The 20,384-nt window shown below is 39.3% G+C and overlaps 1 protein-coding gene across 41 annotated transcripts in view; it reads left to right on the top strand.

The window, feature by feature from the left end:
- The window catches only part of neb (nebulin), a 293,069-nt gene that overhangs the window by 88,893 nt on the left and 183,792 nt on the right, over positions 1–20,384 (top strand). For 39 of the 41 annotated variants that reach the window (XM_072579807.1, XM_072579838.1, XM_072579817.1 and 36 more), the window contains 13 exons: positions 110–421; positions 2,938–3,144; positions 3,240–3,344; positions 4,762–4,869; positions 5,859–6,170; positions 7,169–7,372; positions 11,275–11,379; positions 11,468–11,575; positions 13,698–14,009; positions 15,558–15,761; positions 15,856–15,960; positions 18,869–18,976; positions 19,101–19,412. In XM_072579807.1, the coding sequence (XP_072435908.1) occupies positions 110–421; positions 2,938–3,144; positions 3,240–3,344; positions 4,762–4,869; positions 5,859–6,170; positions 7,169–7,372; positions 11,275–11,379; positions 11,468–11,575; positions 13,698–14,009; positions 15,558–15,761; positions 15,856–15,960; positions 18,869–18,976; positions 19,101–19,412 (2,502 nt within the window). The remainder of the gene's footprint in view (positions 1–109; positions 422–2,937; positions 3,145–3,239; positions 3,345–4,761; positions 4,870–5,858; positions 6,171–7,168; positions 7,373–11,274; positions 11,380–11,467; positions 11,576–13,697; positions 14,010–15,557; positions 15,762–15,855; positions 15,961–18,868; positions 18,977–19,100; positions 19,413–20,384) is intronic. The other 2 variants (XM_072579844.1, XM_072579845.1) reach the window with 2 other exon arrangements.

Below are 20,384 nucleotides of genomic sequence, written 5' to 3'. Positions count from 1 at the left end.
TAGATGAGAACAATATGAGTTAACAATTATGTAGACACAAGTTAAATGTAACAAACCTATTGTGCACAATAAGAGCTGTTCAAGTAATACTTGTGCTGTTTTTCGTTAGTATAAATACAAGCTTGCCTACGAAAAGGCAAAAGGAAAACACATTGGTTTCCGTAGCCTGCAGGATGACCCCAAGCTAGTCCACTTCATGAATGTTGCCAAACTTCAATCGGATCGTGAGTACAAAAAAGATTATCAGAAGTCTAAGACAAAGTATAATACACCGATGGACATGGTCAGTATTACAGCTGCTAAACAGTCTCAGGATGTAGCCAGCAACATCAACTACAAGCACCTCATCCATCACTATATAATTCCTCCTGATGCAATGAACTTGGAACTGGCCAAGAACATGATGAACATACAGAGTGATGTAAGTGATTAAAGTGAAATTATTAGACCTTTATCAGTTCCAGTATTGTCCATTTTATATCAATGTTTCATGTGCAGAAGAGGGAATGACTCTGCTACCAAGGCAATGAATGCTTAATATACACCATCAGCTCAGTTCCCTCTTTCCCATTAGATCAGTTAGTTAAGATAGTGAGTTGCTGAGCAACAGAGAGGATATTTGGATCCAACAACTGGTTTAGGGAATTCCACTGAGTCATTGTCTTCTTTCTTCGGAGTCAAGTAATTGTGGGTTCAATAATATAATATAAAGAGTATGGGCTGGGTCTTGGCAGGTGGGACTAGATTGGGTTGGAATATCTGGTCGGCGTGGACATGTTGGACCGGAGGGTCTGTTTCCGTGCTGTACATCACTATGACTCTAAACATTTCAGTGCAGTAGTCGGCAGAGAAAGGACTTGCATTCATACTGTGCCTTTCATCTGCTCAGAATGTTCTGAAGCACTTTGCAAAATAAAAACCATATGCTTTTATTGATGTAAAGTCACAGCTGACGTGCAAGAAGTAGTAGTGTGGTCATTTTTATGTTACTTGATGAACTATCTTTGTCTTTCAAAGTCTATGTAAGATCCCATTAATTATTTGAAGAAAAGTATGAAGTTTCCCAAAGTTCCTAAGTGACATTTATCCCTCAAGCACTATGACTAAAAAATACTAAAGAGATAATAAATGGACATCCTGTCTGCTTGCTCGAATAGATGTCAAAGATTCAACGAAATGTGGAAATGGTTAAAGAATAGTTTCTACATTAGACAAACTTGAAGTACATTGGTTGTTTTTCTGATAGAACAAATATGTCTATTTTCTTCATTCTGTCAGTGCTTTGTGGAGTTACGCAGGGTTGTTGTAGATCTTTCAAACATATCTGTTATGAAATTGTTAAAGTAAAATGAGGAAAGGTTAAAATGGATCTAAGGGCAAGCTCCATTTACAGTTGCTACTTATATCACTGTGTGAAATTAGTAAGGGTAAGGCTCTGCATATGTTGGGGCCAGAGGGCCTGTTCTGCGATGAATTGTTCTATTATTCTAAACGTACACATCCCTAGAATTCCCATGCCATTGTGACTACTAATACTAGAAAATAACTGAACAAATAAGCAATGTGTTTGGAATCATTAAATTATAACTTTAGTTTTAGATGAAGGGTTTTGTCCTTCTTGCTGAGTTTGCACTAATGATTTCCATATGATAACCCCAATTGCCTGATGTAATTGTATCTGTTTTTTAGAGTCATAGAGAATCAGAGTTTTTACAGCATGGAAGAAGGTCCTTTGGCCCATTGTGTCCATACTGGCCATCAAACACCTATCCATTCTAATCCCGTTTTCCAGCACATGACCTGTAGCCTTGAATGTTATGGATTTCAAGTGCTCACCTAAATAGTTTTAAAATAACTTGAGGGTTCCTGTTTCTACTGTGCTTTTAGCCATTGAATTTCAGATACCTACACTTTCTGGGTAAAAGGTTTTTCTTTAGATTCCTTCTAAACCTCCTGCTCCTTACCTTAAAACTGTGCCTCTAGTTATTGATCCCTTTACTGAAAGGAAAGCTTTCTTCCTATCTTCTTAATCTTCCCTCAGAACTTTGTACACCTCTTCCAGCCTTCTCTGCTCTTAAAAAAACCCCCAGCCTGTCTAGTCTCTCTTCATAGCTGAATCACTCCAGCCCAGGCAACATCTTGGTGAATTTTTTCTGCAACCTCTCTAGTGCAATCACATCCTTCCTATGGTGTGGCTATCAGAATACACAGTATTCCAGCTGTGGCCTCACCAACATTCTCTACAGCTCTAACATAATTTCTCTCCTCTTGTATTCAATTCTTGACTATCGTCTTAACCTGTTTATCCTGTCGGCTTCAAAAATTCTACAGATGTATATCGTGGCTATTAGATTTGCTTAAGATATAGACCTGGACAGGATGGTTTAATTGCAGCTATTCATAGTAGAAAACATGTATCTAGCATTTATGTGGTGTCACTACATTGGTGCAACAATCTTTGCTTTAATGCACTACAGGACACAGTAATAACAAAGTGGGAGTTTTATTCAAAACAATACGTGTACCTTTAATGACTAAAATTTGATAAGTGAAGTGGTCCTCCCTTAACCCAATGATGGGCTGTATCTATGATTTCAGAAAACTTTTGTTTCATTCTGAGTCATGATGGAATAGGGCCAGATATTTTCCAAGGTGCTGTGATGAAAAATGACAGTCAAAGAAGCAAAGATTAAGAAGAAGACCTCAGTTACCCAACAAACTTGTCAATAATGCAGAGTTTGTGGCATATTTATAATTGTCGACATCATGCCGGCCTCTATTATGTCAACTTTCATCCTTCATTTGCTTTGGTGTCTCAATTCTTCTGTCTGACCTTCTTACTCTTCATAGCAATGAGTAATACTTTTACACAAGCTGATTCATTTATATATTTTTGGCCTTGTGGCATTCTTGTAACCTTTCTGTCTGTTATTTCAGCTTCTCTATAAATCAGAGTACACTGGCTTTTTGAGAGGTATGGGCTGGATGTCCATTGGCTCACTGGAGGATGAAAAGAACAAGCGAGCTTCAAATATCCTGTGTGAGAAAAGATATCGTCAACACCCAGAGACTTTAAAATACACCATTGATATGGAATCCATGCCTATGGAGTTGGCAAAGGTCAATGCCAAAATCATGAATAGGGTAAGAAGATCTTTTCTTAAAAAAACATTGATTGTGGATGGTACTTCATTATCATTGAGAGCACCCATTACTTATCAACAATTATTATTCTGCAGCATTTGTACAAGGAAGCCTGGGAAAAAGACAAGACACAAGTCCATGTGATGCCAGACACACCAGAAATTGCTCTAGCTAAAGTAAACCAGTACAACATCAGTGAGGTAAGCAGAGTGCATTAACCTGAATTCCTCCCTATTGTCATATATATTGGATACATACAAGTGGATTGAAAGTCTGATTTAGCAAAGCAAGTCACTCCAATTTAAGTTATTACAAGGAAAGTCAAGCAAGTGTATACTTTAAAATGGATCCAAGAGTACTTGTCTGTAAGATAGTAGCCAGTAAAAGTACTTCACATTAATAGTCCCCTTGAAAACTCAGAAATAATATACCTGAGTAGACACAAGAGTCATTAACTTTCTGATTCAAAGATCCACTGTGAAATCAAATATCAATAGAAGACAATTTGTACTGGGTGTCACTGAAAAGCCAAAATTGGACCAGCTACAGAGGATGAAGCAACAATTTAATTATTCTTTTTCAGATTCCAGCAAATAAAGTAAAAGTAGATAGAATCACTGCCCCAATCCTCTGGAGAACCTGAAACAACAATATTTGAGTTTGAAACAAAATGAAAAAATAGTGACATGTAAAGTGCAGTTGTTAAAGTAAAGGGCCTGAAATTATGTTGTTGTACTGTACCTGTCAGACATTTTTGTCCTGTCTGATGAACTGTTCAGTCACAGACTGGATTTAAATTGTATGCAATTCTTCTAAAAATAAAGTGAAAATATTTTGGTGTCCATATACACAAATCCTTAAAGATGGTAGGACAGCTTGATAAAATGACTAAAACCTGAGTATGTAGTAGAGATATAGAATCTAAAAACAAAGAGGTTATGCTAATACTTTATGAATTGCAAACTGGTTCTCAGCTGGAACATTGTGAACCTGCAGATCAGAGGATGATGTTTATCATGTTGTTACAATGGAGGAGGGTCTCAGTTATTAAGACTTTCAAAATGTTAGGACACCCATCCTTAGAACAATGGAGATTCTGACATAACCAAAGAGATAGTGAGCGAATTTAATAGAAGGGTTGGAGAAAACCTGTTACCTCGGACCAGTGAACCAATAACACAATTCTTGGCAAAACACCTATAAGAGAAGAGAATTTTCTTCACTTAAATTTGTTGGGCTCTTTCTGAAAAGGTGGAAACTGAGTCCTGAATTTAATTTAGAGGTGATTTAGACAGGTATTTGAAGATGAAGAACTAACCGGGTTATGGACGAAACATGAGAGCAAATGTTCAAAAAAACTAGCACGAATACAATGGGTCAAATGGCTTTGTTTTGGTGCTGCAGATATATATGATTTTCTGAAAATTTCACTTAAAAACTGGCACGATAATGAATGACTGATAGTGTAGTAAGTTTAGTTCTATTTCGTAAAAATGCTTAGAGAAAAAAGCTAGTAGCTTTGTATCACCTTTTTGTACACTTCCTTGACTTGCTTGATTTAGTTTATTTTGTCTAGAAGAATCCAATAATTTTAGTTTATATTGTCCTCCTTTATAGAAAATGTACAGGCAGAGCATGGAAGAGGATAAGAAGAAGGGACATGATCTCCGTGCTGATGCCATTCCGATCAAAGCTGCCAAAGCCTCAACTAATATTGCTAGTGATGTAAGTGTTTTGCAGTGGTCATGAAATCCATGACCTCCCTTTGTCTTATTTTGTACCAGCTCCTCCGCTATAAAAATGGTCTTGTGCAAGTGACCACCTGCATGATGTTGAGAATTCTTTCTGCTGCTTCCTTAACAGTTTACATACAGTTGCACTTTGCTAGTTAGCGTAATGTTCAAGTGAATTAACCAGATGGACTTTATTATTCAATTGCTTCAAATTGCAAGAGGTGTGGTCATCTTTCCCATCCTGACGCCAACATTCCAAGGCCAAACAGTAACCATTCCACTGGTTAAGAGCAAAATCAACAGTGATTAAGGATTTTACCTGAATTTTGTTCTGTTTGAACCAGTTTAAATTGAAGGAATTGTTCTGTTTCAATTTTATAATGTAGGTATGGATAGGGTAACAGGTTAAGAACCTGGCCACCAGCACAATAAACAATATATTATGTTGCTATTTTTGAATGCACCTCCTAAGTTTGAAATTCTCCAGCTCAGAGAGCTGTGGATGGTCAGTCATTGAATAAAATCAAGACAGGCATCAACAGATTTTGGATGCAAAGGGACATGGTGATAATGTGGGAAGATATAGTTGAGACAGAGGTTGATCCATGGTCTTCTTAAATGATGAAGCAGGCAAGGAGAAACAATTGGCCTACATATTCTACCATTCCTTATATTTTTCTAAAGCATTTTAAAGGTATCTCTTTAATAAACATCACAATGATGTTTGAGTCTGTGCAAAGTTTGGATATGAATCAACCAAGCTTTACAAAAGCTTGTCAACTTCATAACTTTCACCATAGTGAGCTTACATTATTTTTGAGTGAAACATTCAAAGTTTGTTTTCTGCTCAAAACTGGAGGAAAATAGTTTCAAAGCACTGTTTTTTTTCCCCATGATCGGGGCAATGAGATTTGTCATAATTTGGATGGGTTTTTTTTAAACTTGCAAGTGTAATTGTTTTTGACCTTCACTTTCTTACAGTATAAATATAAACAAGCTTACGAGAAAGATAGAGGGAGGCAGATTGGTTTCAAGAATTTGCAGGATGACCCTAAGCTGGTCCATTCCATGCGTGTAGCCAAGCTGCAGTCTGAACGTGAATATAAGAAGGATTATGAAAAGACCAAGACCAAGTACCACATGCCATTGGATATGCTCAGTCTTATGACTGCTAAGAAGTCCCAGGAGGTAGCCACTAATGTGAACTACAAGCAAGAATTCCGCAATTTCACATATCTACCTGATGCCATGAACTTGGAACTTTCCAGAAAGATGATGAACATACAGAGTGATGTAAGCTCACTTTTTTTTTGTTGACACTATTTTACAATTCTGAACTGAATTTAATATCTTCACTGACAATTCACATCTGTGATGCTTATTTTTTAAACCTAGCCTGTCCAGTCTTTTGTGGGACTATTAACATCATCCTCATTGTAACTTCAGCAAAATGAAATACAACTCCAGTGCATTTAATGACCAGTGTTATTTATTTTCCACTTAAAATACGTGCTTGTTGTCAAATCCACTTATACCCACAACAATCTATAATAGGTTGCTACATTATTGTTCGGCTTTTATATCCTCAAACTTTTAAATAGAATGAATATATCTGCATTGTTCTTCATCAGAATAAATTGTACACTATTTTAAAAGTATAATAGTAAGAAATAGTAAACATGAGTTATAAATTAAGGTTATAAGTATAACCTAAATAAATTAGTTATTTTATAGTGCATGATAATCACGGTGGCACAGTGGTTAGCACTGCTGCCTCACAGCGCCAGAGACCCGGGTTCAATTTCCGCCTCAGGCGACTAACTGTGTGGAGTTTGCACGTTCTCCCCGTGTCTGCGTGGGTGCTCCGGTTTCCTCCCACACTCCAAAGATGTGCAGGTCAGGTGAATTGGCCATGCTAAATTGCCCGTAGTGTTAGGTAAAGGGGTAGATGTAGATGTAGGGGTAAGGGTGGGTTACGCTTCGGCGGGGCGGTGTGGACTTGTTGGGCCGAAGGGCCTGTTTCCACACTGTAAGTAATCTAATCTAATAATCAAGGTTATATTAGGCGCTAAACAAAATTAGGCTATATTTCAAAAATGAACTCTGCAGTATTGTAGAATCAACATTTATCGTAGCACATGAGAAATTGATCTACATCTCTGTATTGTAATTAATATACAATATATGTTCAGGTTAAAGTTGATACTTTATATAACATTGTTTTGTCTTAATTTTATGGAACCAGTGTAGAATTTATAACAATTGAAGTGTTGCTGTCTCTGAATTGCTAGAACAATTATAAAGCCGACCTTCAGTGGCTGAGGGGGATTGGTTGGAGTCCGATTGGGTCATTAGACGTTGAGAAGGCGAAGAAAGCAACAGAGATTGCGAGTGAGAAGAAGTACCGCCAGCATCCAGAGGCCTTCCAGTTCACAAGCCCGCCAGACTCTATTGAGATGGTCTTGGCTAAGACTAACACACAAACAATGAAAAAGGTAGGCATTTGGAAAATAAATATTTCAGTGTCATAGTCATCTTTCAACCCTTTTTTTTAACAATACGCTTCCCAACTCTCCTGAAGATATTCACTCCTCATTTATACATCGTTCCATAATTACAAGTTTAAGTCTCCTCTCAGAGCCCATTATATCTGGGTGAGAGCTGGGGAATGGTGAGGAATCATTCCAGGCGATGCCAATTATGTCTTTACCTGACATGCACCTAGACTGCAATCAGGAATAGGAACTTGGTGCTTTCTTTCCCACCCTGTTCTAATTTTAATATTCCTGAACATTTCATCACTAAGGGTAGGGATGGAAGCTTCCCGTGCTTAACATCTAGATATTAAGCAAACAAATCATGTGGCGGAGTTTGGCTGGGGATTTGGTGTTTGATGCATGCAGGGGCCATAATGATTCCTTTAGAGCTTTCTGCAAGATGACTAGAAGTGCTTTGATTGCATAATTGCTGAAACTATGTGTCAAATGGTTTAAGATGGAAACAAAGAAACACTATTAGTCATGAGGTGTGGGTATTGCTGACTAGGTCAGCACTTATTGCCCATCCGGAATTGTTCTTGAGAAGGTAACCTACCTTTCAAGAACACGTGCTATTCAAGGCTACACGTGCTACACGTGCTATCGTAAGGACAGACTGACGGCCAGAGGGGGTGGGGTGGCCTTGTTGGTAAGGGAGAATATTCAGTCCCTTGTGCGGGGGGGCCTAGAGTCAGGGGATGTAGAGTCAGTGTGGATAGAGCTGCAAAATACTAAGGGCAAAAAGACCCTCTTTGGAGTCATCTACAGGCCCCCAAACAGTAGTCTGGATGCTGGATGTAAGTTGAATCAGGAGCTGAAATTGGCCTGTTGCAAAGATGTTACGACAGTTGTTATGGGGGATTTTAACATGCAGGTAGACTGGGAGAATCAGGATGGTATTGGACCTCAAGAAAGACACTTTGTGGAGTGCCTCAGAGATGGATTCTTAGAGCAGCTGATGCTGGAGCCGACCAGGGAGAAGGCAATTCTGGATCTGGTATTGTGTAACGAACCAGAATTGGTCAGAGACCTCGAAGTGAAGGAGCCATTGGGAAGTAGTGACCATAATACATTAAGCTTCAATCTGCAATTTGAGAGGGAGAGGGTACAGTCAGAAGTGACAGTACTTCTGTTAAATAAAGGGAACTATGGAGCTATGAGGGAGGAGCTGGCCAAAGTTCAATGGTGCAATACCTTAGCAGGGATGACCGTGGAGGAACAATGGCGGATACTTCTTTGTATAATGCAGAAGTTGCATGATCAGTTCATTCCTAAAAGGAAGAAAGATCCCAGGAGGAGGCAGGGGCGGCTGTGGCTGACGAGGGAAGTTAAGAAACATATAAAGTTAAAAGAGAAAAAGTATAACATAGCAAAGACAAGTGGGAAAACTGAGGACTGGGAAGCTTTTAAAGAGCAACAGAGGATTACTAAGAAGGAAATACGCAGAGGAAAAATGAGGTACGAAGGTAAACTGGCCAATACTATAAAGGAGGATAGTAAAAGCTTTTTTAAGTATGTGCAAGGCAAAAAACTGATTAGGACTAAAATTGGGCCCTTGAAGACAGAAACAGTGGAATATATTACGGGGAACAAAGAAATGGCAGAAGAATTAAATGGGTACTTCAGATCTGTGTTCACTGGGGAAGACACAAGCAATGTCCCTGAGGTAATAGTGGCTGAAGGCCCTGAACTTAAGGGAACTTATATTTGCCAGGATTTGGTGTTGGAGAGACTGTTAGGTCTGAAGGTTGATAAGTCTCTGGGCCCTGATGGTCTACATCCCAGGGTACTGAAGGAGGTGGCTCGGGAAATCGTGGATGCGTTGGTGATTATTTTCCAGAATTCGATAGATTTGGGGTCAGTTCCTAAGGATTGGAGGGTGGCTAATGTTATACCACTTTTTAAGAAAGGTGGGAGAGAGAAAGCAGGAAATTATAGACCAGTTAGTCTGACCTCAGTGGTGGGAAAGATGCTTGAGTCTATTATAAAGGATGAAATTACGGCACATCTGGATAGTAGTAACAGGATAGGTCAGAGTCAGCATGGATTTATGAAGGGGAAATCATGCTTGACTAATCTTCTGGAATTTTTTGAGGATGTAACTCTGAAGATGGACGAGGGAGATCCAGTAGAGGTAGTGTACCTGGACTTTCAGAAAGCTTTTGATAAAGTCCCATACAGGAGGTTAGTGAGTAAAATTAGGGCGCATGGTATTGGGGGCAAAGTACTAGATTGGATTGAAAATTGGTTGGATGATAGGAAACAAAGGGTAGTGATAAACCGCTCCATTTCGGAATGGCAGGCAGTGACCAGTGAGGTACCGCAGGGATCCGTGCTGGGACCGCAGCTTTTTACAATATATGTTAATGATATAGAAGATGGTATCAGCAATAAATTAGCAAATTTGCTGATGATACAAAGCTGGGTGGCAGGGTGAAATGTGATGAGGATGTTAGGAGATTACAGGGTGACCTGGACAAGTTAGGTGAGTGGGCAGATGCATGGCAGATGCAGTTTAATGTGGATAAATGTATGGTTATCCACTTTGGTGGCAAGAACAGGAAGGCAGATTACTACCTTAATGGAATCAATTTAGGTAAAGGGGCAGTACAGAGAGATCTGGGTGTTCTTGTACACCAGTCAATGAAGGCAAGCATGCAGGTACAGCAGGTAGTGAAGAAGGCTAATAGCATGCTGGCCTTCATAACAAGAGGAATTGAGTATAGAAGCAAAGAGGTGCTTCTGCAGCTGTACAGGGCCCTGGTGAGACCACACCTGGAGTACTGTGTGTAGTTCTAGTCTCCAAATTTGAGGAAAGACATTCTGGCTATTGAGGCAGTGCAGCGTAGGTTCACAAGGTCAATTCCTGGAATGGCAGGATTACCTTACACTGAAAGACTGAAGCGACTGGGCTTGTATATCCTTGAGTTTAGAAGACTGAGAGGGGATCTGATTGAAACATATAAGATTATGAAAGGATTGGACACTCTGGCAGCAGGAAACATGTTTCCGCTGATGGGTGAGTGCCGAACCAGAGGACACAGCTTAAAAATATGGTGTTGACCATTTAGGACAGAGATGAGGAGAAAATTCTTCACCCAGAGAGTGGTGGCTGTGTGGAATACTCTGCCACAGAGGCCAGTGGAGGCCCAGTCTCTGGATTCATTTAAGAAAGAGTTGGAGAGAGCTCTCAAAGATAGTGGAATCAAGGGTTATGGAGATAAGGCAGGAAGAGGATACTGATTAGGAATGATCAGCCATGATTATATTGAATGGCGGTGCAGGCTCGAAGGGCTGAATGGCCTACTCCTGCACCTATTGTCTATTGTCTTTTTGAACCACTATAGTGCACTGGTATAGATACACCCTCCATCCAGTTAGGCAGCGAGATCCAGAATTTAGAACTAGTGATAATGAAGAAATGGAGGTATATTTCTAAATCAGGATAGCTTGTGGATTAGAAGGAAAGGTGTAGTGTTTTCATGCATTTGCTGTTGTTGTCCTCCTTGGCAGTAGTGATCATGGTCTTGAAAGCAACTGTCAAAGGTGTCTTATTGAGTTAAAGTTATAGTCATAGAGTCATACAGCACAGAAACAGACCTTTCGGTCCAACCTGTCCACGCTGACCAGACATCTAATCTGACTTAGTCCCATTTGCTGCTGTAGTGTATCTTGTCAGAACTACACTCTGTGGCCACGATGTACTAGTGGTGGATGAAGTGAATGTTGAAGGAGGATTAGATATAATTGCAGTAATTTCACAATAGTTAAATCAATCCTGAGTCTGCAGTGTTTCTTTTCAGAGCTCTTACAACAATTTCTAAAGAAGCTCAGATGTACATTCCTTTTTATTTTCACAGAATCTGTATACAGACGCCTGGGAGAAAGACAAAACTAAGGTCCACGTGACACTGGATCATCCAGATATCTTACAAGCTAAGGCCAATGCTCATATGTTCAGTAATGTAAGACATTTTAAAAAGAATTCTAATTTAAATAAAATAAAGATTTAAGTCCAGGATTGTAAGCACTAAATGTCTTCTCTCTTTGTAGAACATATATAAGTTGGGCTGGGAACAATCCAAGAAGAAAGGTTATGACCTCAGACCTGATGCTATATCAATAAAGGCTGCAAAGGCATCTACAAATATTGCAAGTGATGTAAGTAAGAAGAATTTTTCAAGTTTATAAATAATTTATATAAAATATTAGTTTTGAATGAATTATTATTAAAATCACAATAAGCTCGATTCAATCTGGTGGTGAACTAAGCAGTCTGGCATGAGGTTGTAATGGAGGCAGATAGGTCAAAACAGACTCCTGGTAGTTTGTCATTTTGCTTAATGAGTTAATTGCTAAGAGCAATAAACTAAGTTTGTTGAGGTCGGGTCCCAGCAGTGTGAAATAGTATCTCTGAAAAGGTTGGTTAAAAATGTCTAATAAGGACAATGTAGTGTTCTTGTGGTGTAGTGGTAGTGTTCTTACCTCTGGGCCAGAAGACTTGGATTCAAGTCCCATCTGTCCCACAGGTGTGTTCTAGCAAATTCTAACTGATTCATTTTTAGTTCAATGTGGCACAATAACAATGTCCCTGCCTTTGAGCCAGGAGGCCTCGGTTCAAGTTTCATTGCTGCAGAGTTTATAATAAGATCTGTGAACACATTGACTAGAAACTGTCTAGAAAGATGAATAGTTAAGTGAGTGCCCGGTGAACTCTGTAGGGGCTAAGGTGCATCATCACCCTGGACAATGATGTTTTGATTTAATAAGTTAATTTTTTTTTATAAGCTACTGTTAACCATTTGATTATGTGTTTATTACATTGTCCCATCAGGGGCTGTTTAACCATTTGATGACTTGCTGTTTTAAGAAAGTAAGAAGGAAAAAGAACTACCTCAACCATAAACCATTAGTGGATGATGCCCAGAGACCAATGTAAATTCATTAAAGATGTTTCGATCCATGTCTAACAATAATAAATGTGGTTTTCAACATTAATTCTCTTTGCTGAAGGCCTTTAATGCAACTGAAAGCTTTTCTTCAACAGAAGGTGGACGTTAAGTGCAGCATGTTCAAACCGAACTCAGTCCAACATGCTCCTCACCTAATCCTTTACTTTTTCATTTCTACTTAAATGCTTCATCAGCTTATTTAAACTGCTGATTCTGTTGCGTCAGGTACCTTGTCCTTCTTGTTTTATTATTGACTCTTCTCTGCTCAAATGTTTATCCTCCATTTGAAACTTACACAAGTGGCAGGAGTGCCTATGATTTTGAATATCCTTGTTGCTCCTTCGACTCCATTTCTTAAATCTAACTTTCCAGCAAAGAACTTCTTTTTTGTTAATATGGAGTTTTGCTTAGCTCTACAGAGGTTATTTGTGATCATGTGCCCCTATTGAGGACTGCCATTTGAAGGAAATGGATCTCATGAAATCTATGCCAATGCAATCCATTAGTCTCCATCCATTGCAGTATTCCTGCATTGTCCTGAGTTTTTCCATCTGTAACAATCCTTTACCAATGGAGTTCCAGTGGACAGACACATCCCTTTAAATGCAGTTGCTACCAGTTGTGCTGATCAACTATTCCAATTTGGCAAAATTCTTCACTTTTGAACCAAAGAATGTGGTAGGATCAGGCCTTATTCTCTGTTAAGTCAACATTCCTATCATAATAACATAATAGAAACATAGAAACAATAGCATGGCCTACGTCATTTGGCCTTTCAAGCTTTTTCTGTCATTCAGCAGAACCATAGTCGATCCTTTATCTCAATGCCACTTTCCTGCTATTTGCACATACCTCTAGATGTATTTAAAATTTTAAAAAATTTCAATGCCTGTCTTCCTTAGGAGATTCCTTCTAAAAGCTCTCTCCTTTACCATCTCTTAAAAAGCGCTGTCAATGTTTTTTCAACTCAGCCTTTGTTTCACCCTCATTACCAACCTAGTCTTCTTCAGACTCGTGACTTTTCTGCTTCTGCTTTAGTTATGTTGCCATCATGGGCAAATATCTGTATTCCAGCTGAGTTTTATACTACATCTATCTAACCAGGCCTTTTGTGCTGAGGTGGTAGACCTGATTTTCTTGTAATGCACTCTGAGAAACTGTTTTCTACAATTAGAATAAGATGATACTGGTGTATAACCCAAGTTGCCACAAGTATGCACATTTGTCACCATGAATGTAACTCTTCTGAGAAATGCGACTGTTTTGAGATTGCAAAATTGTTTTCATTTCACTGTAGGAAATACCACTAAATGTTCATAACTATTTTTCAGTACAAATACAAAACAGCCTATCGCCAGCAGCTTGGCCACCACATTGGATGCCGTAACATTCAAGATGACCCCAAGATGGTTTGGTCCATGCACGTGGCCAAGATCCAGAGCGACCGGGAATACAAGAAGAACTTTGAGAAGACGAAGACCAAGTTCAACATGCCAGTTGACATGCTGGACATCCTGTTGGCCAAGAAGTGCCAGACTCTGGTCAGTGACATTGATTACAGACGGTACCTGCACCAATGGACCTGTCTGCCAGACCAGACTGATGTGATCCAGGCAAAGAAGGCCTATGATCTGCAAAGTGATGTGAGTATCTCACCAATGGTATAATGGAGTTAGTCATTCTGTTCAAATCTTTTCCCCAATGTTGATCACTCTAAATTATTATGAAGTCATTCCAAATTTGAAAGTTCTATACAATCAAGTCTTGGCACCTAAGAACCTTGTGTTCACTGTTCAACCTTTTTCCTTAATTTTAGCTCAGATAAGTTGATACATGAATGCACAGACATCAGAAAAGCCATTCAATTATGCCATAGTAATGTGGTTATTGGCAATAAATACTGGCCTAGACTGTGATGCCCTCATCCTGTGAGTTTGAAAAACATTCAGTAAGGTCACGCCTGATCTGCATTCTAATTCAATCTGGGCTATTCTTAATTCCATGAGTAGCTTTGAAAATCATAAAAAGACAATCTTTCTCAATTATTACATTTCAATTGATCTACTTCAATAGCATTTATGGGGGCTGAACTTCTCGATTCTCACTGCTGTTCACTTGTGTCAATACATGTTCTGTGATATCACCTCTGTATTCCCCACTTTTATTTTTATGGTTAATTGCCCTTGTTTTGGAATTGAATTGAAAAATGTGATGCTGGAAAAGCACAGCAGGTCAGGCAACATCCAAGGAGCAGGAGAATCGAATGTCAGGCACTAGCCTGAAACATCGATTCTCCTGCTCCCCAGATGCTGCCTGACCTGCTGTGCTTTTCCAGCACCAAACTCTTCAACTCTGATCCCCAGCATCTGCAGACCTCATTTTCTTCTTGTTTGGGATTTCCTCACCTGGAAACATATTTTGTTCTATCAACCTCGTAGGCTTTTGTTTCAACAGATACCTATCTAACTCAACTCATGACACTCCAGCCGAGAGTTGTCACAAAAAACAGGGAATTTTTTTGTTGCTATTCTACCTGCAAATGAGGAATATTTTGACTCCGACTCTCTACTTTGTTACTTGGACCTCTGCAAGGCAGTGCTTTCTGACTGTCAAGTTAGGCCTTGGATCCAAAAAGAACCTACTCCTTCATCCTCCTTCTTGACACTGCATCCTGAAATTAAATAACGCACATTTGGGAAACACAGCAGAGGCAATGTATTCAAAAGCAGAGGTTGCTGGAAAAGCTCAACAGATTTGGCAGCATCTGTGAAGAGAAATCAAGGTTAACATTTTGGGTCCAGTCACCCTTCCTCAGATCATTCTGAGAAAGAGTCACTGGACCTAAGATGTTAATTTTGATTTCTCTGCACAGATGCTGCCAGACCTGCTGAGCTTTTCCAGCAACTTCTGTTTTTGTTTCTGATTTACAGCATCAGCAGTTCTTTCAGTTTTTAGAGGCAATGCATTGTTCAATTACTTACCATTATTAGTATTATTGCACATTGGCATCAATATTATGTTGGAAAAACCTGTGAGTAAGGGTGGTGAACCAAAATTTGAGATGGCAGAGTGAAGTCCAACCTTCTCCTTTGTAATTGTCTGAGAAAGAATAAGGGGGATGGCAGACATTTTAGTTCACTGTAGATTTGCACGGTAGTGCAAGTAATCAATGATTTTTCATTACCTTCCAGAATCTATACAAAGCAGACCTTGGGTGGCTAAAAGGTATCGGATGGTCTCCTCTGGAATCACTAGATGTGGGCAAAGTCAAAAGAGCTGGAGAGATCCTGAGTGAGACCAAATACCGCCAGCATCCTTCCAAGTTGAAATTCAACAGTTTATCTGACTCCATGGACATGACCCTGGCAAAGAATAATGCACATATAATGAACAAGGCAAGAGTATTTTACACATAGATGGTTTAGTTGATGTGGTAAACATAATCCCATGCCCTTGTTACTCTAATTACATTTCTTATATTTATAACAGCGACTTTACACAGAAGCCTGGGAGAAGGACAAGGTGAAGATTCATGTCATGCCTGACACTCCTGAGATTGAACAGGCCAAAACAAACACACTGAACTTTAGTAATGTAAGTGTCCTTTCTGATGTGCAAATTTCATTAACTTTTCACTCATCTGCGTAATAGTCAATATTGCATATAACAAGGGGAATATTAATGCATTTCACTCAAGGTGTTAGACCACTGACTTGCTGATTTCTCCAGGGGTCAATATAATTTTCTTTGGGTGGGCTTTTCTTGATTTTTCTCGAGAGTTATGTTTAGGTTTTCTATGATATATTTTTCATTTTCACAAACCCATTTATTAGGTTATTCTGTTACATTTTTTTAAAATGCCACCTGTATTTGTGCTGATATATGGGATATTTACTTTACACAGAAATGGAAGGAGAAGAATTAATTAATATCATCAATAATTATTAATCCTCCATTCAACTTAAAACTGCAGCATCGACAAAAGCGTTAATTTTCCAGACACCACAGTGTTTCAATTGACATGAGACAAATGCACATATTGTACAAACACTTTTTCAAAATAACCGACATACACTTCTACTCATAAACAAAAGTGACCCTAAATATGCTCTTTATAGACTAGTGAAGTTCAAGCTAATTCCCACTATAGATCCACAAAGCTGAAATGTTTTAATTAGGCAATTAGTATGCTTTTATCTACATCTCAAATCTCAATCTCACATTTAAATTTAACAATTAACAGAGTGTTCATCATAATGGAATCTAATAAACATTTTTCCATTTGAAAGGATCAAGAACTTATGGAGCTTTAACATAAGGTTCCACATTCCTTTTTAAGAAATCCATTACCTCAGTAATTTGAGTTTATTCTAGTGAGTTGAGAATTCCTTTGTTAATGGGTTTGAAACTACATTTCCTCCTTTCAATCTTGTAGACTTCCTCTCCTCAACCCTTTTCTCTCTTTCTCTCTTCCTGCAGCCACATTCTTCCTAGTGTACATAGCCCCTTTTCCCAATATTCATGTCACAGCCTTCTAGCCCACGCCTGTTACCACAACCTCCTTCCCTAACCATCCCCCATATTCTTTGGAGCCTCCTTCACCCCACATCTTTCTTTCAGTCTCCATGTCCTCCATCCAGAACCCCCCAATCCATTTGCAGCCTTCTTCCCACTTCCACAAAGCTATCCCTTTACCCAGTCCCATGGCCTCTTCCAATCCCATGCCAAATTATAGAACTTCCTGTTGACACTTGCACAAAGTATTGACTGAATGTTAATCATAGGCTACCAATAAACTCGATGATGACAACCCTCATGTTGGGTCGGATGAGGTGCCATTGGATGTGGTGGGGGTTGCACTGTCTGGTATGTGACATGCATGAGAAATGAAAGAGGGTGTTGAGGAAGTGTGTTGAATGAGGGCTAGAGGGTGTGATGATTTTCATTATAAAGTGGAAGAAGTTCCACTGAGAAGTGACAAGCATTTTACGCAGCCCAGATCAACACCTTGTAACCCATGTAGTTCTGCGCAGAACTTTCTCAAGTTAGCTGGTCGAATTTCAATCCATTCTGCGTGACCCTCCCACACCCCTAGCAGTAAGATCCCACCTTTCCAAATGCTTTCTCGGAAGACAGGTATATGAAGTCACCTGCCACGACCAACCTTGACAATAAAAATACAGGTCGTGGAGAGGGAATTCCAGAGCTTATACTATAGACGGCTGAAGGGACATCAGCCAGGTTTGGGGGTAAGGGAGCTAAGTGCAAAAGTAGCTGAATTAGAGGAACACAGAGTTCTTGGTGAGTGGATGCTTCTGAGTTAAAATGCTTTGATTGTCTATAAAATGCAGGGGATAGGGAATAACAACTGACACAATCTTACTGCAAATCCATCCATTTTGTAATGAGAAAAATGTTTAAAAACTTAAAGCATTACAAAGCAATTGTATAAACAAACAGTTGCTTGCCAGATGGTCAGCTGAGGTTGACTTGAATTTATGGGATCTAACCTGACTAGCATTGTTTTGCTTCCAAACAAGACTTCCTTCATGGTCTTGCTCCAAATACAACTTGCCTAAATGAGCTTTTCTTTCCATATGTTGATGACAAAGCAACTGACCTCATGTTTAGATCAGAGTGGTGCTGGAAAAGCACAGCAGGTCAGGCAGCATCCGAGGAGCAGGGATATCGACAGTTCAGGCAAAAGCCCTTCATCAGTCCTCACTTTTGCCTGCCTGACTGATCTCATGTTGACCATTCTGCATTCTTTGGTTTCTGAAATGCATGATTGGTTTGTAATTGTTTCAGTTTGAGCTCTACTTCATTCCAAAATATTGTCAGTTTTCCCATAGGTGTCTAACCACAGGATGTCCAGCCTATTTACCTGTTTTATTTTTCGAAGTTCATACTGTCTCACAAGTAGTTGTGAGACCATTTGACAAATAAGCTTTTGTCTGGACCAAAATCATTTGAGTGAATGCAACAGTAGAATTTTTTTTGTGGAAGTCTAAACGTTTTTGAGATTCATAACTCATTCCAAGAACTGGAGGATAGCAAATGTTGTTCCCCTATTCAAGAAGGGGAGTAGAGACAACCCTGGTAATTATAATCTGGTGAGCCTTACTTTGGTTGTGGGTAAAGTGTTTTAGCCAGCAGTGTTAAAACGTAAAAATATATTTTAACCAGATTTTCATGTATCTAGACTACTTCCCTTTTTTTACCTCGTTCTTCCCACCTCAATGAACAATTTTTTGATTCCTTCAATGATACTTGGCTGGGATGAGCATGTATTAGAGCTAAGGTTTATGTTTGTTTTGCCATTGTGTGGGAACCAACAGTGCCCGTCCCAACCTTGGTAATGCCTTTTTAACTGTAAAGTGAAATAGAGTCTCCAAATAAAGCTTACAAATATCTTCCACACAGTTCAGCTAAAATCAGGAACATAAAAAGAAACCACTGTTGGTGTAATCCTGATGCTGAAACTATTACTTCTTTTTCTCAGAAACTGTACAGACTCGCTATGGAGGAGGATAAGAAGAAGGGCTATGATTTGCGCCCTGATGCCATTTCCATCAAAGCAGCAAAAGCATCCCGCGATATCGCCAGTGATGTAAGTGAACCTGCTATTTTGACTCAGGGAGTTCTATATTAAAAACCGAGATGCCCATACCCGTTCTTTGAATTTAAAGTTAGTGATTCAATTAACCATTATTTGTTTGACCTCTGTGTTTCAGTATAAATACAAAACAGCCTATCGCCAGCAACTTGGCCACCATATTGGATGCCGAAACCTTCAAGATGATCCCAAGATGGTTTGGTCCATGCATGTGGCCAAGATCCAGAGCGACCGGGAATACAAAAAGGACTTTGAAAAAACAAAGACCAAGTTCAACATGCCAGTCGACATGCTGGACATCCTGTTGGCCAAGAAGTGCCAGACTCTGGTCAGCGACATTGATTACAGACGGTACCTGCATCAGTGGACCTGTCTGCCAGACCAGACTGATGTGATCCAGGCAAAGAAAGCCTATGATTTGCAGAGTGATGTATGTATTGGAAATCAAGAGGAACAATTATTTGTGTGATAATACTATCTCACTGTAACAAATGTTAGAAATATATGCAGCTTTTACATGGTTATTATTAGCAACATCTTCAAGGTAATCCTGTATTGAAAAAAATAGTTTGAGCTTTGCTTCATTTATTCCATGAGTCCTTATTTTCTAAATTCAATCATACGTTGAAACGGAGATAGAATCACAGTGTCATACAGTAGGGAAACAGACCTTCGGTCCAACCAGTCCATACTTGCAATGTTCCCAAACTTACACATCCCATCTGCCTGCAGTTAGCCCATATACCTCCAAACCTTTCCTTATCATGTACTTATCCAAATGTCTTTTAAAGGTTGTAACTGCACCCGGATCCAACACTTCCTTTGACTGTTCATTCCACACACTAACCATACACTGTGTTAAAAAAGTTGCTCCTCTTGCCCTTTTTAAATCCTTCTCCTCTCACCTTCATAATATGACCCCTATTTTAAATTCCCCCACCTTAAGGAAAAGATCTTTGCTGTTCACCTTATGTATGCCCCTCATGATTTTGCAAACGTCTATAAGATCACCCTTCAACCTCCTACGCTCTACTGGAAGAAGTTCCAACCTATCCAGCCTATTTTTATAACTCAAACACTCCATTTCTAGCAACATTCAAGTAAATCTTTTCTGAACCCTTTCCAGTTTAATATTATCCATCTGATAAAAGTGCATCCATAACTGCACACAGTATTGCAGAAGAGGCCTCACCAATGTCCTATACAACCTCAACATGTTGTCCCAGCTCCTATATTTAAAGGTCTGAACAATGAAGGCAAGCATGCTAATGCCTTCTCAACCATCCTGTCTACCTGTGGCAAAAATTTCAAATAATTGTGTACCTGAGCCCCTAGTCCTCTCAGTTCTACAAAATTACCCAGGGTCCTACCATTAATTGTATAGATCCTGCATGGTTATTTA

The sequence above is a fragment of the Chiloscyllium punctatum genome, chromosome 10, assembly GCF_047496795.1.
Source record: "Chiloscyllium punctatum isolate Juve2018m chromosome 10, sChiPun1.3, whole genome shotgun sequence".
Lineage (NCBI taxonomy): Eukaryota > Metazoa > Chordata > Chondrichthyes > Orectolobiformes > Hemiscylliidae > Chiloscyllium > Chiloscyllium punctatum.
This window is presented reverse-complemented; position numbering and strand designations above follow the sequence as displayed.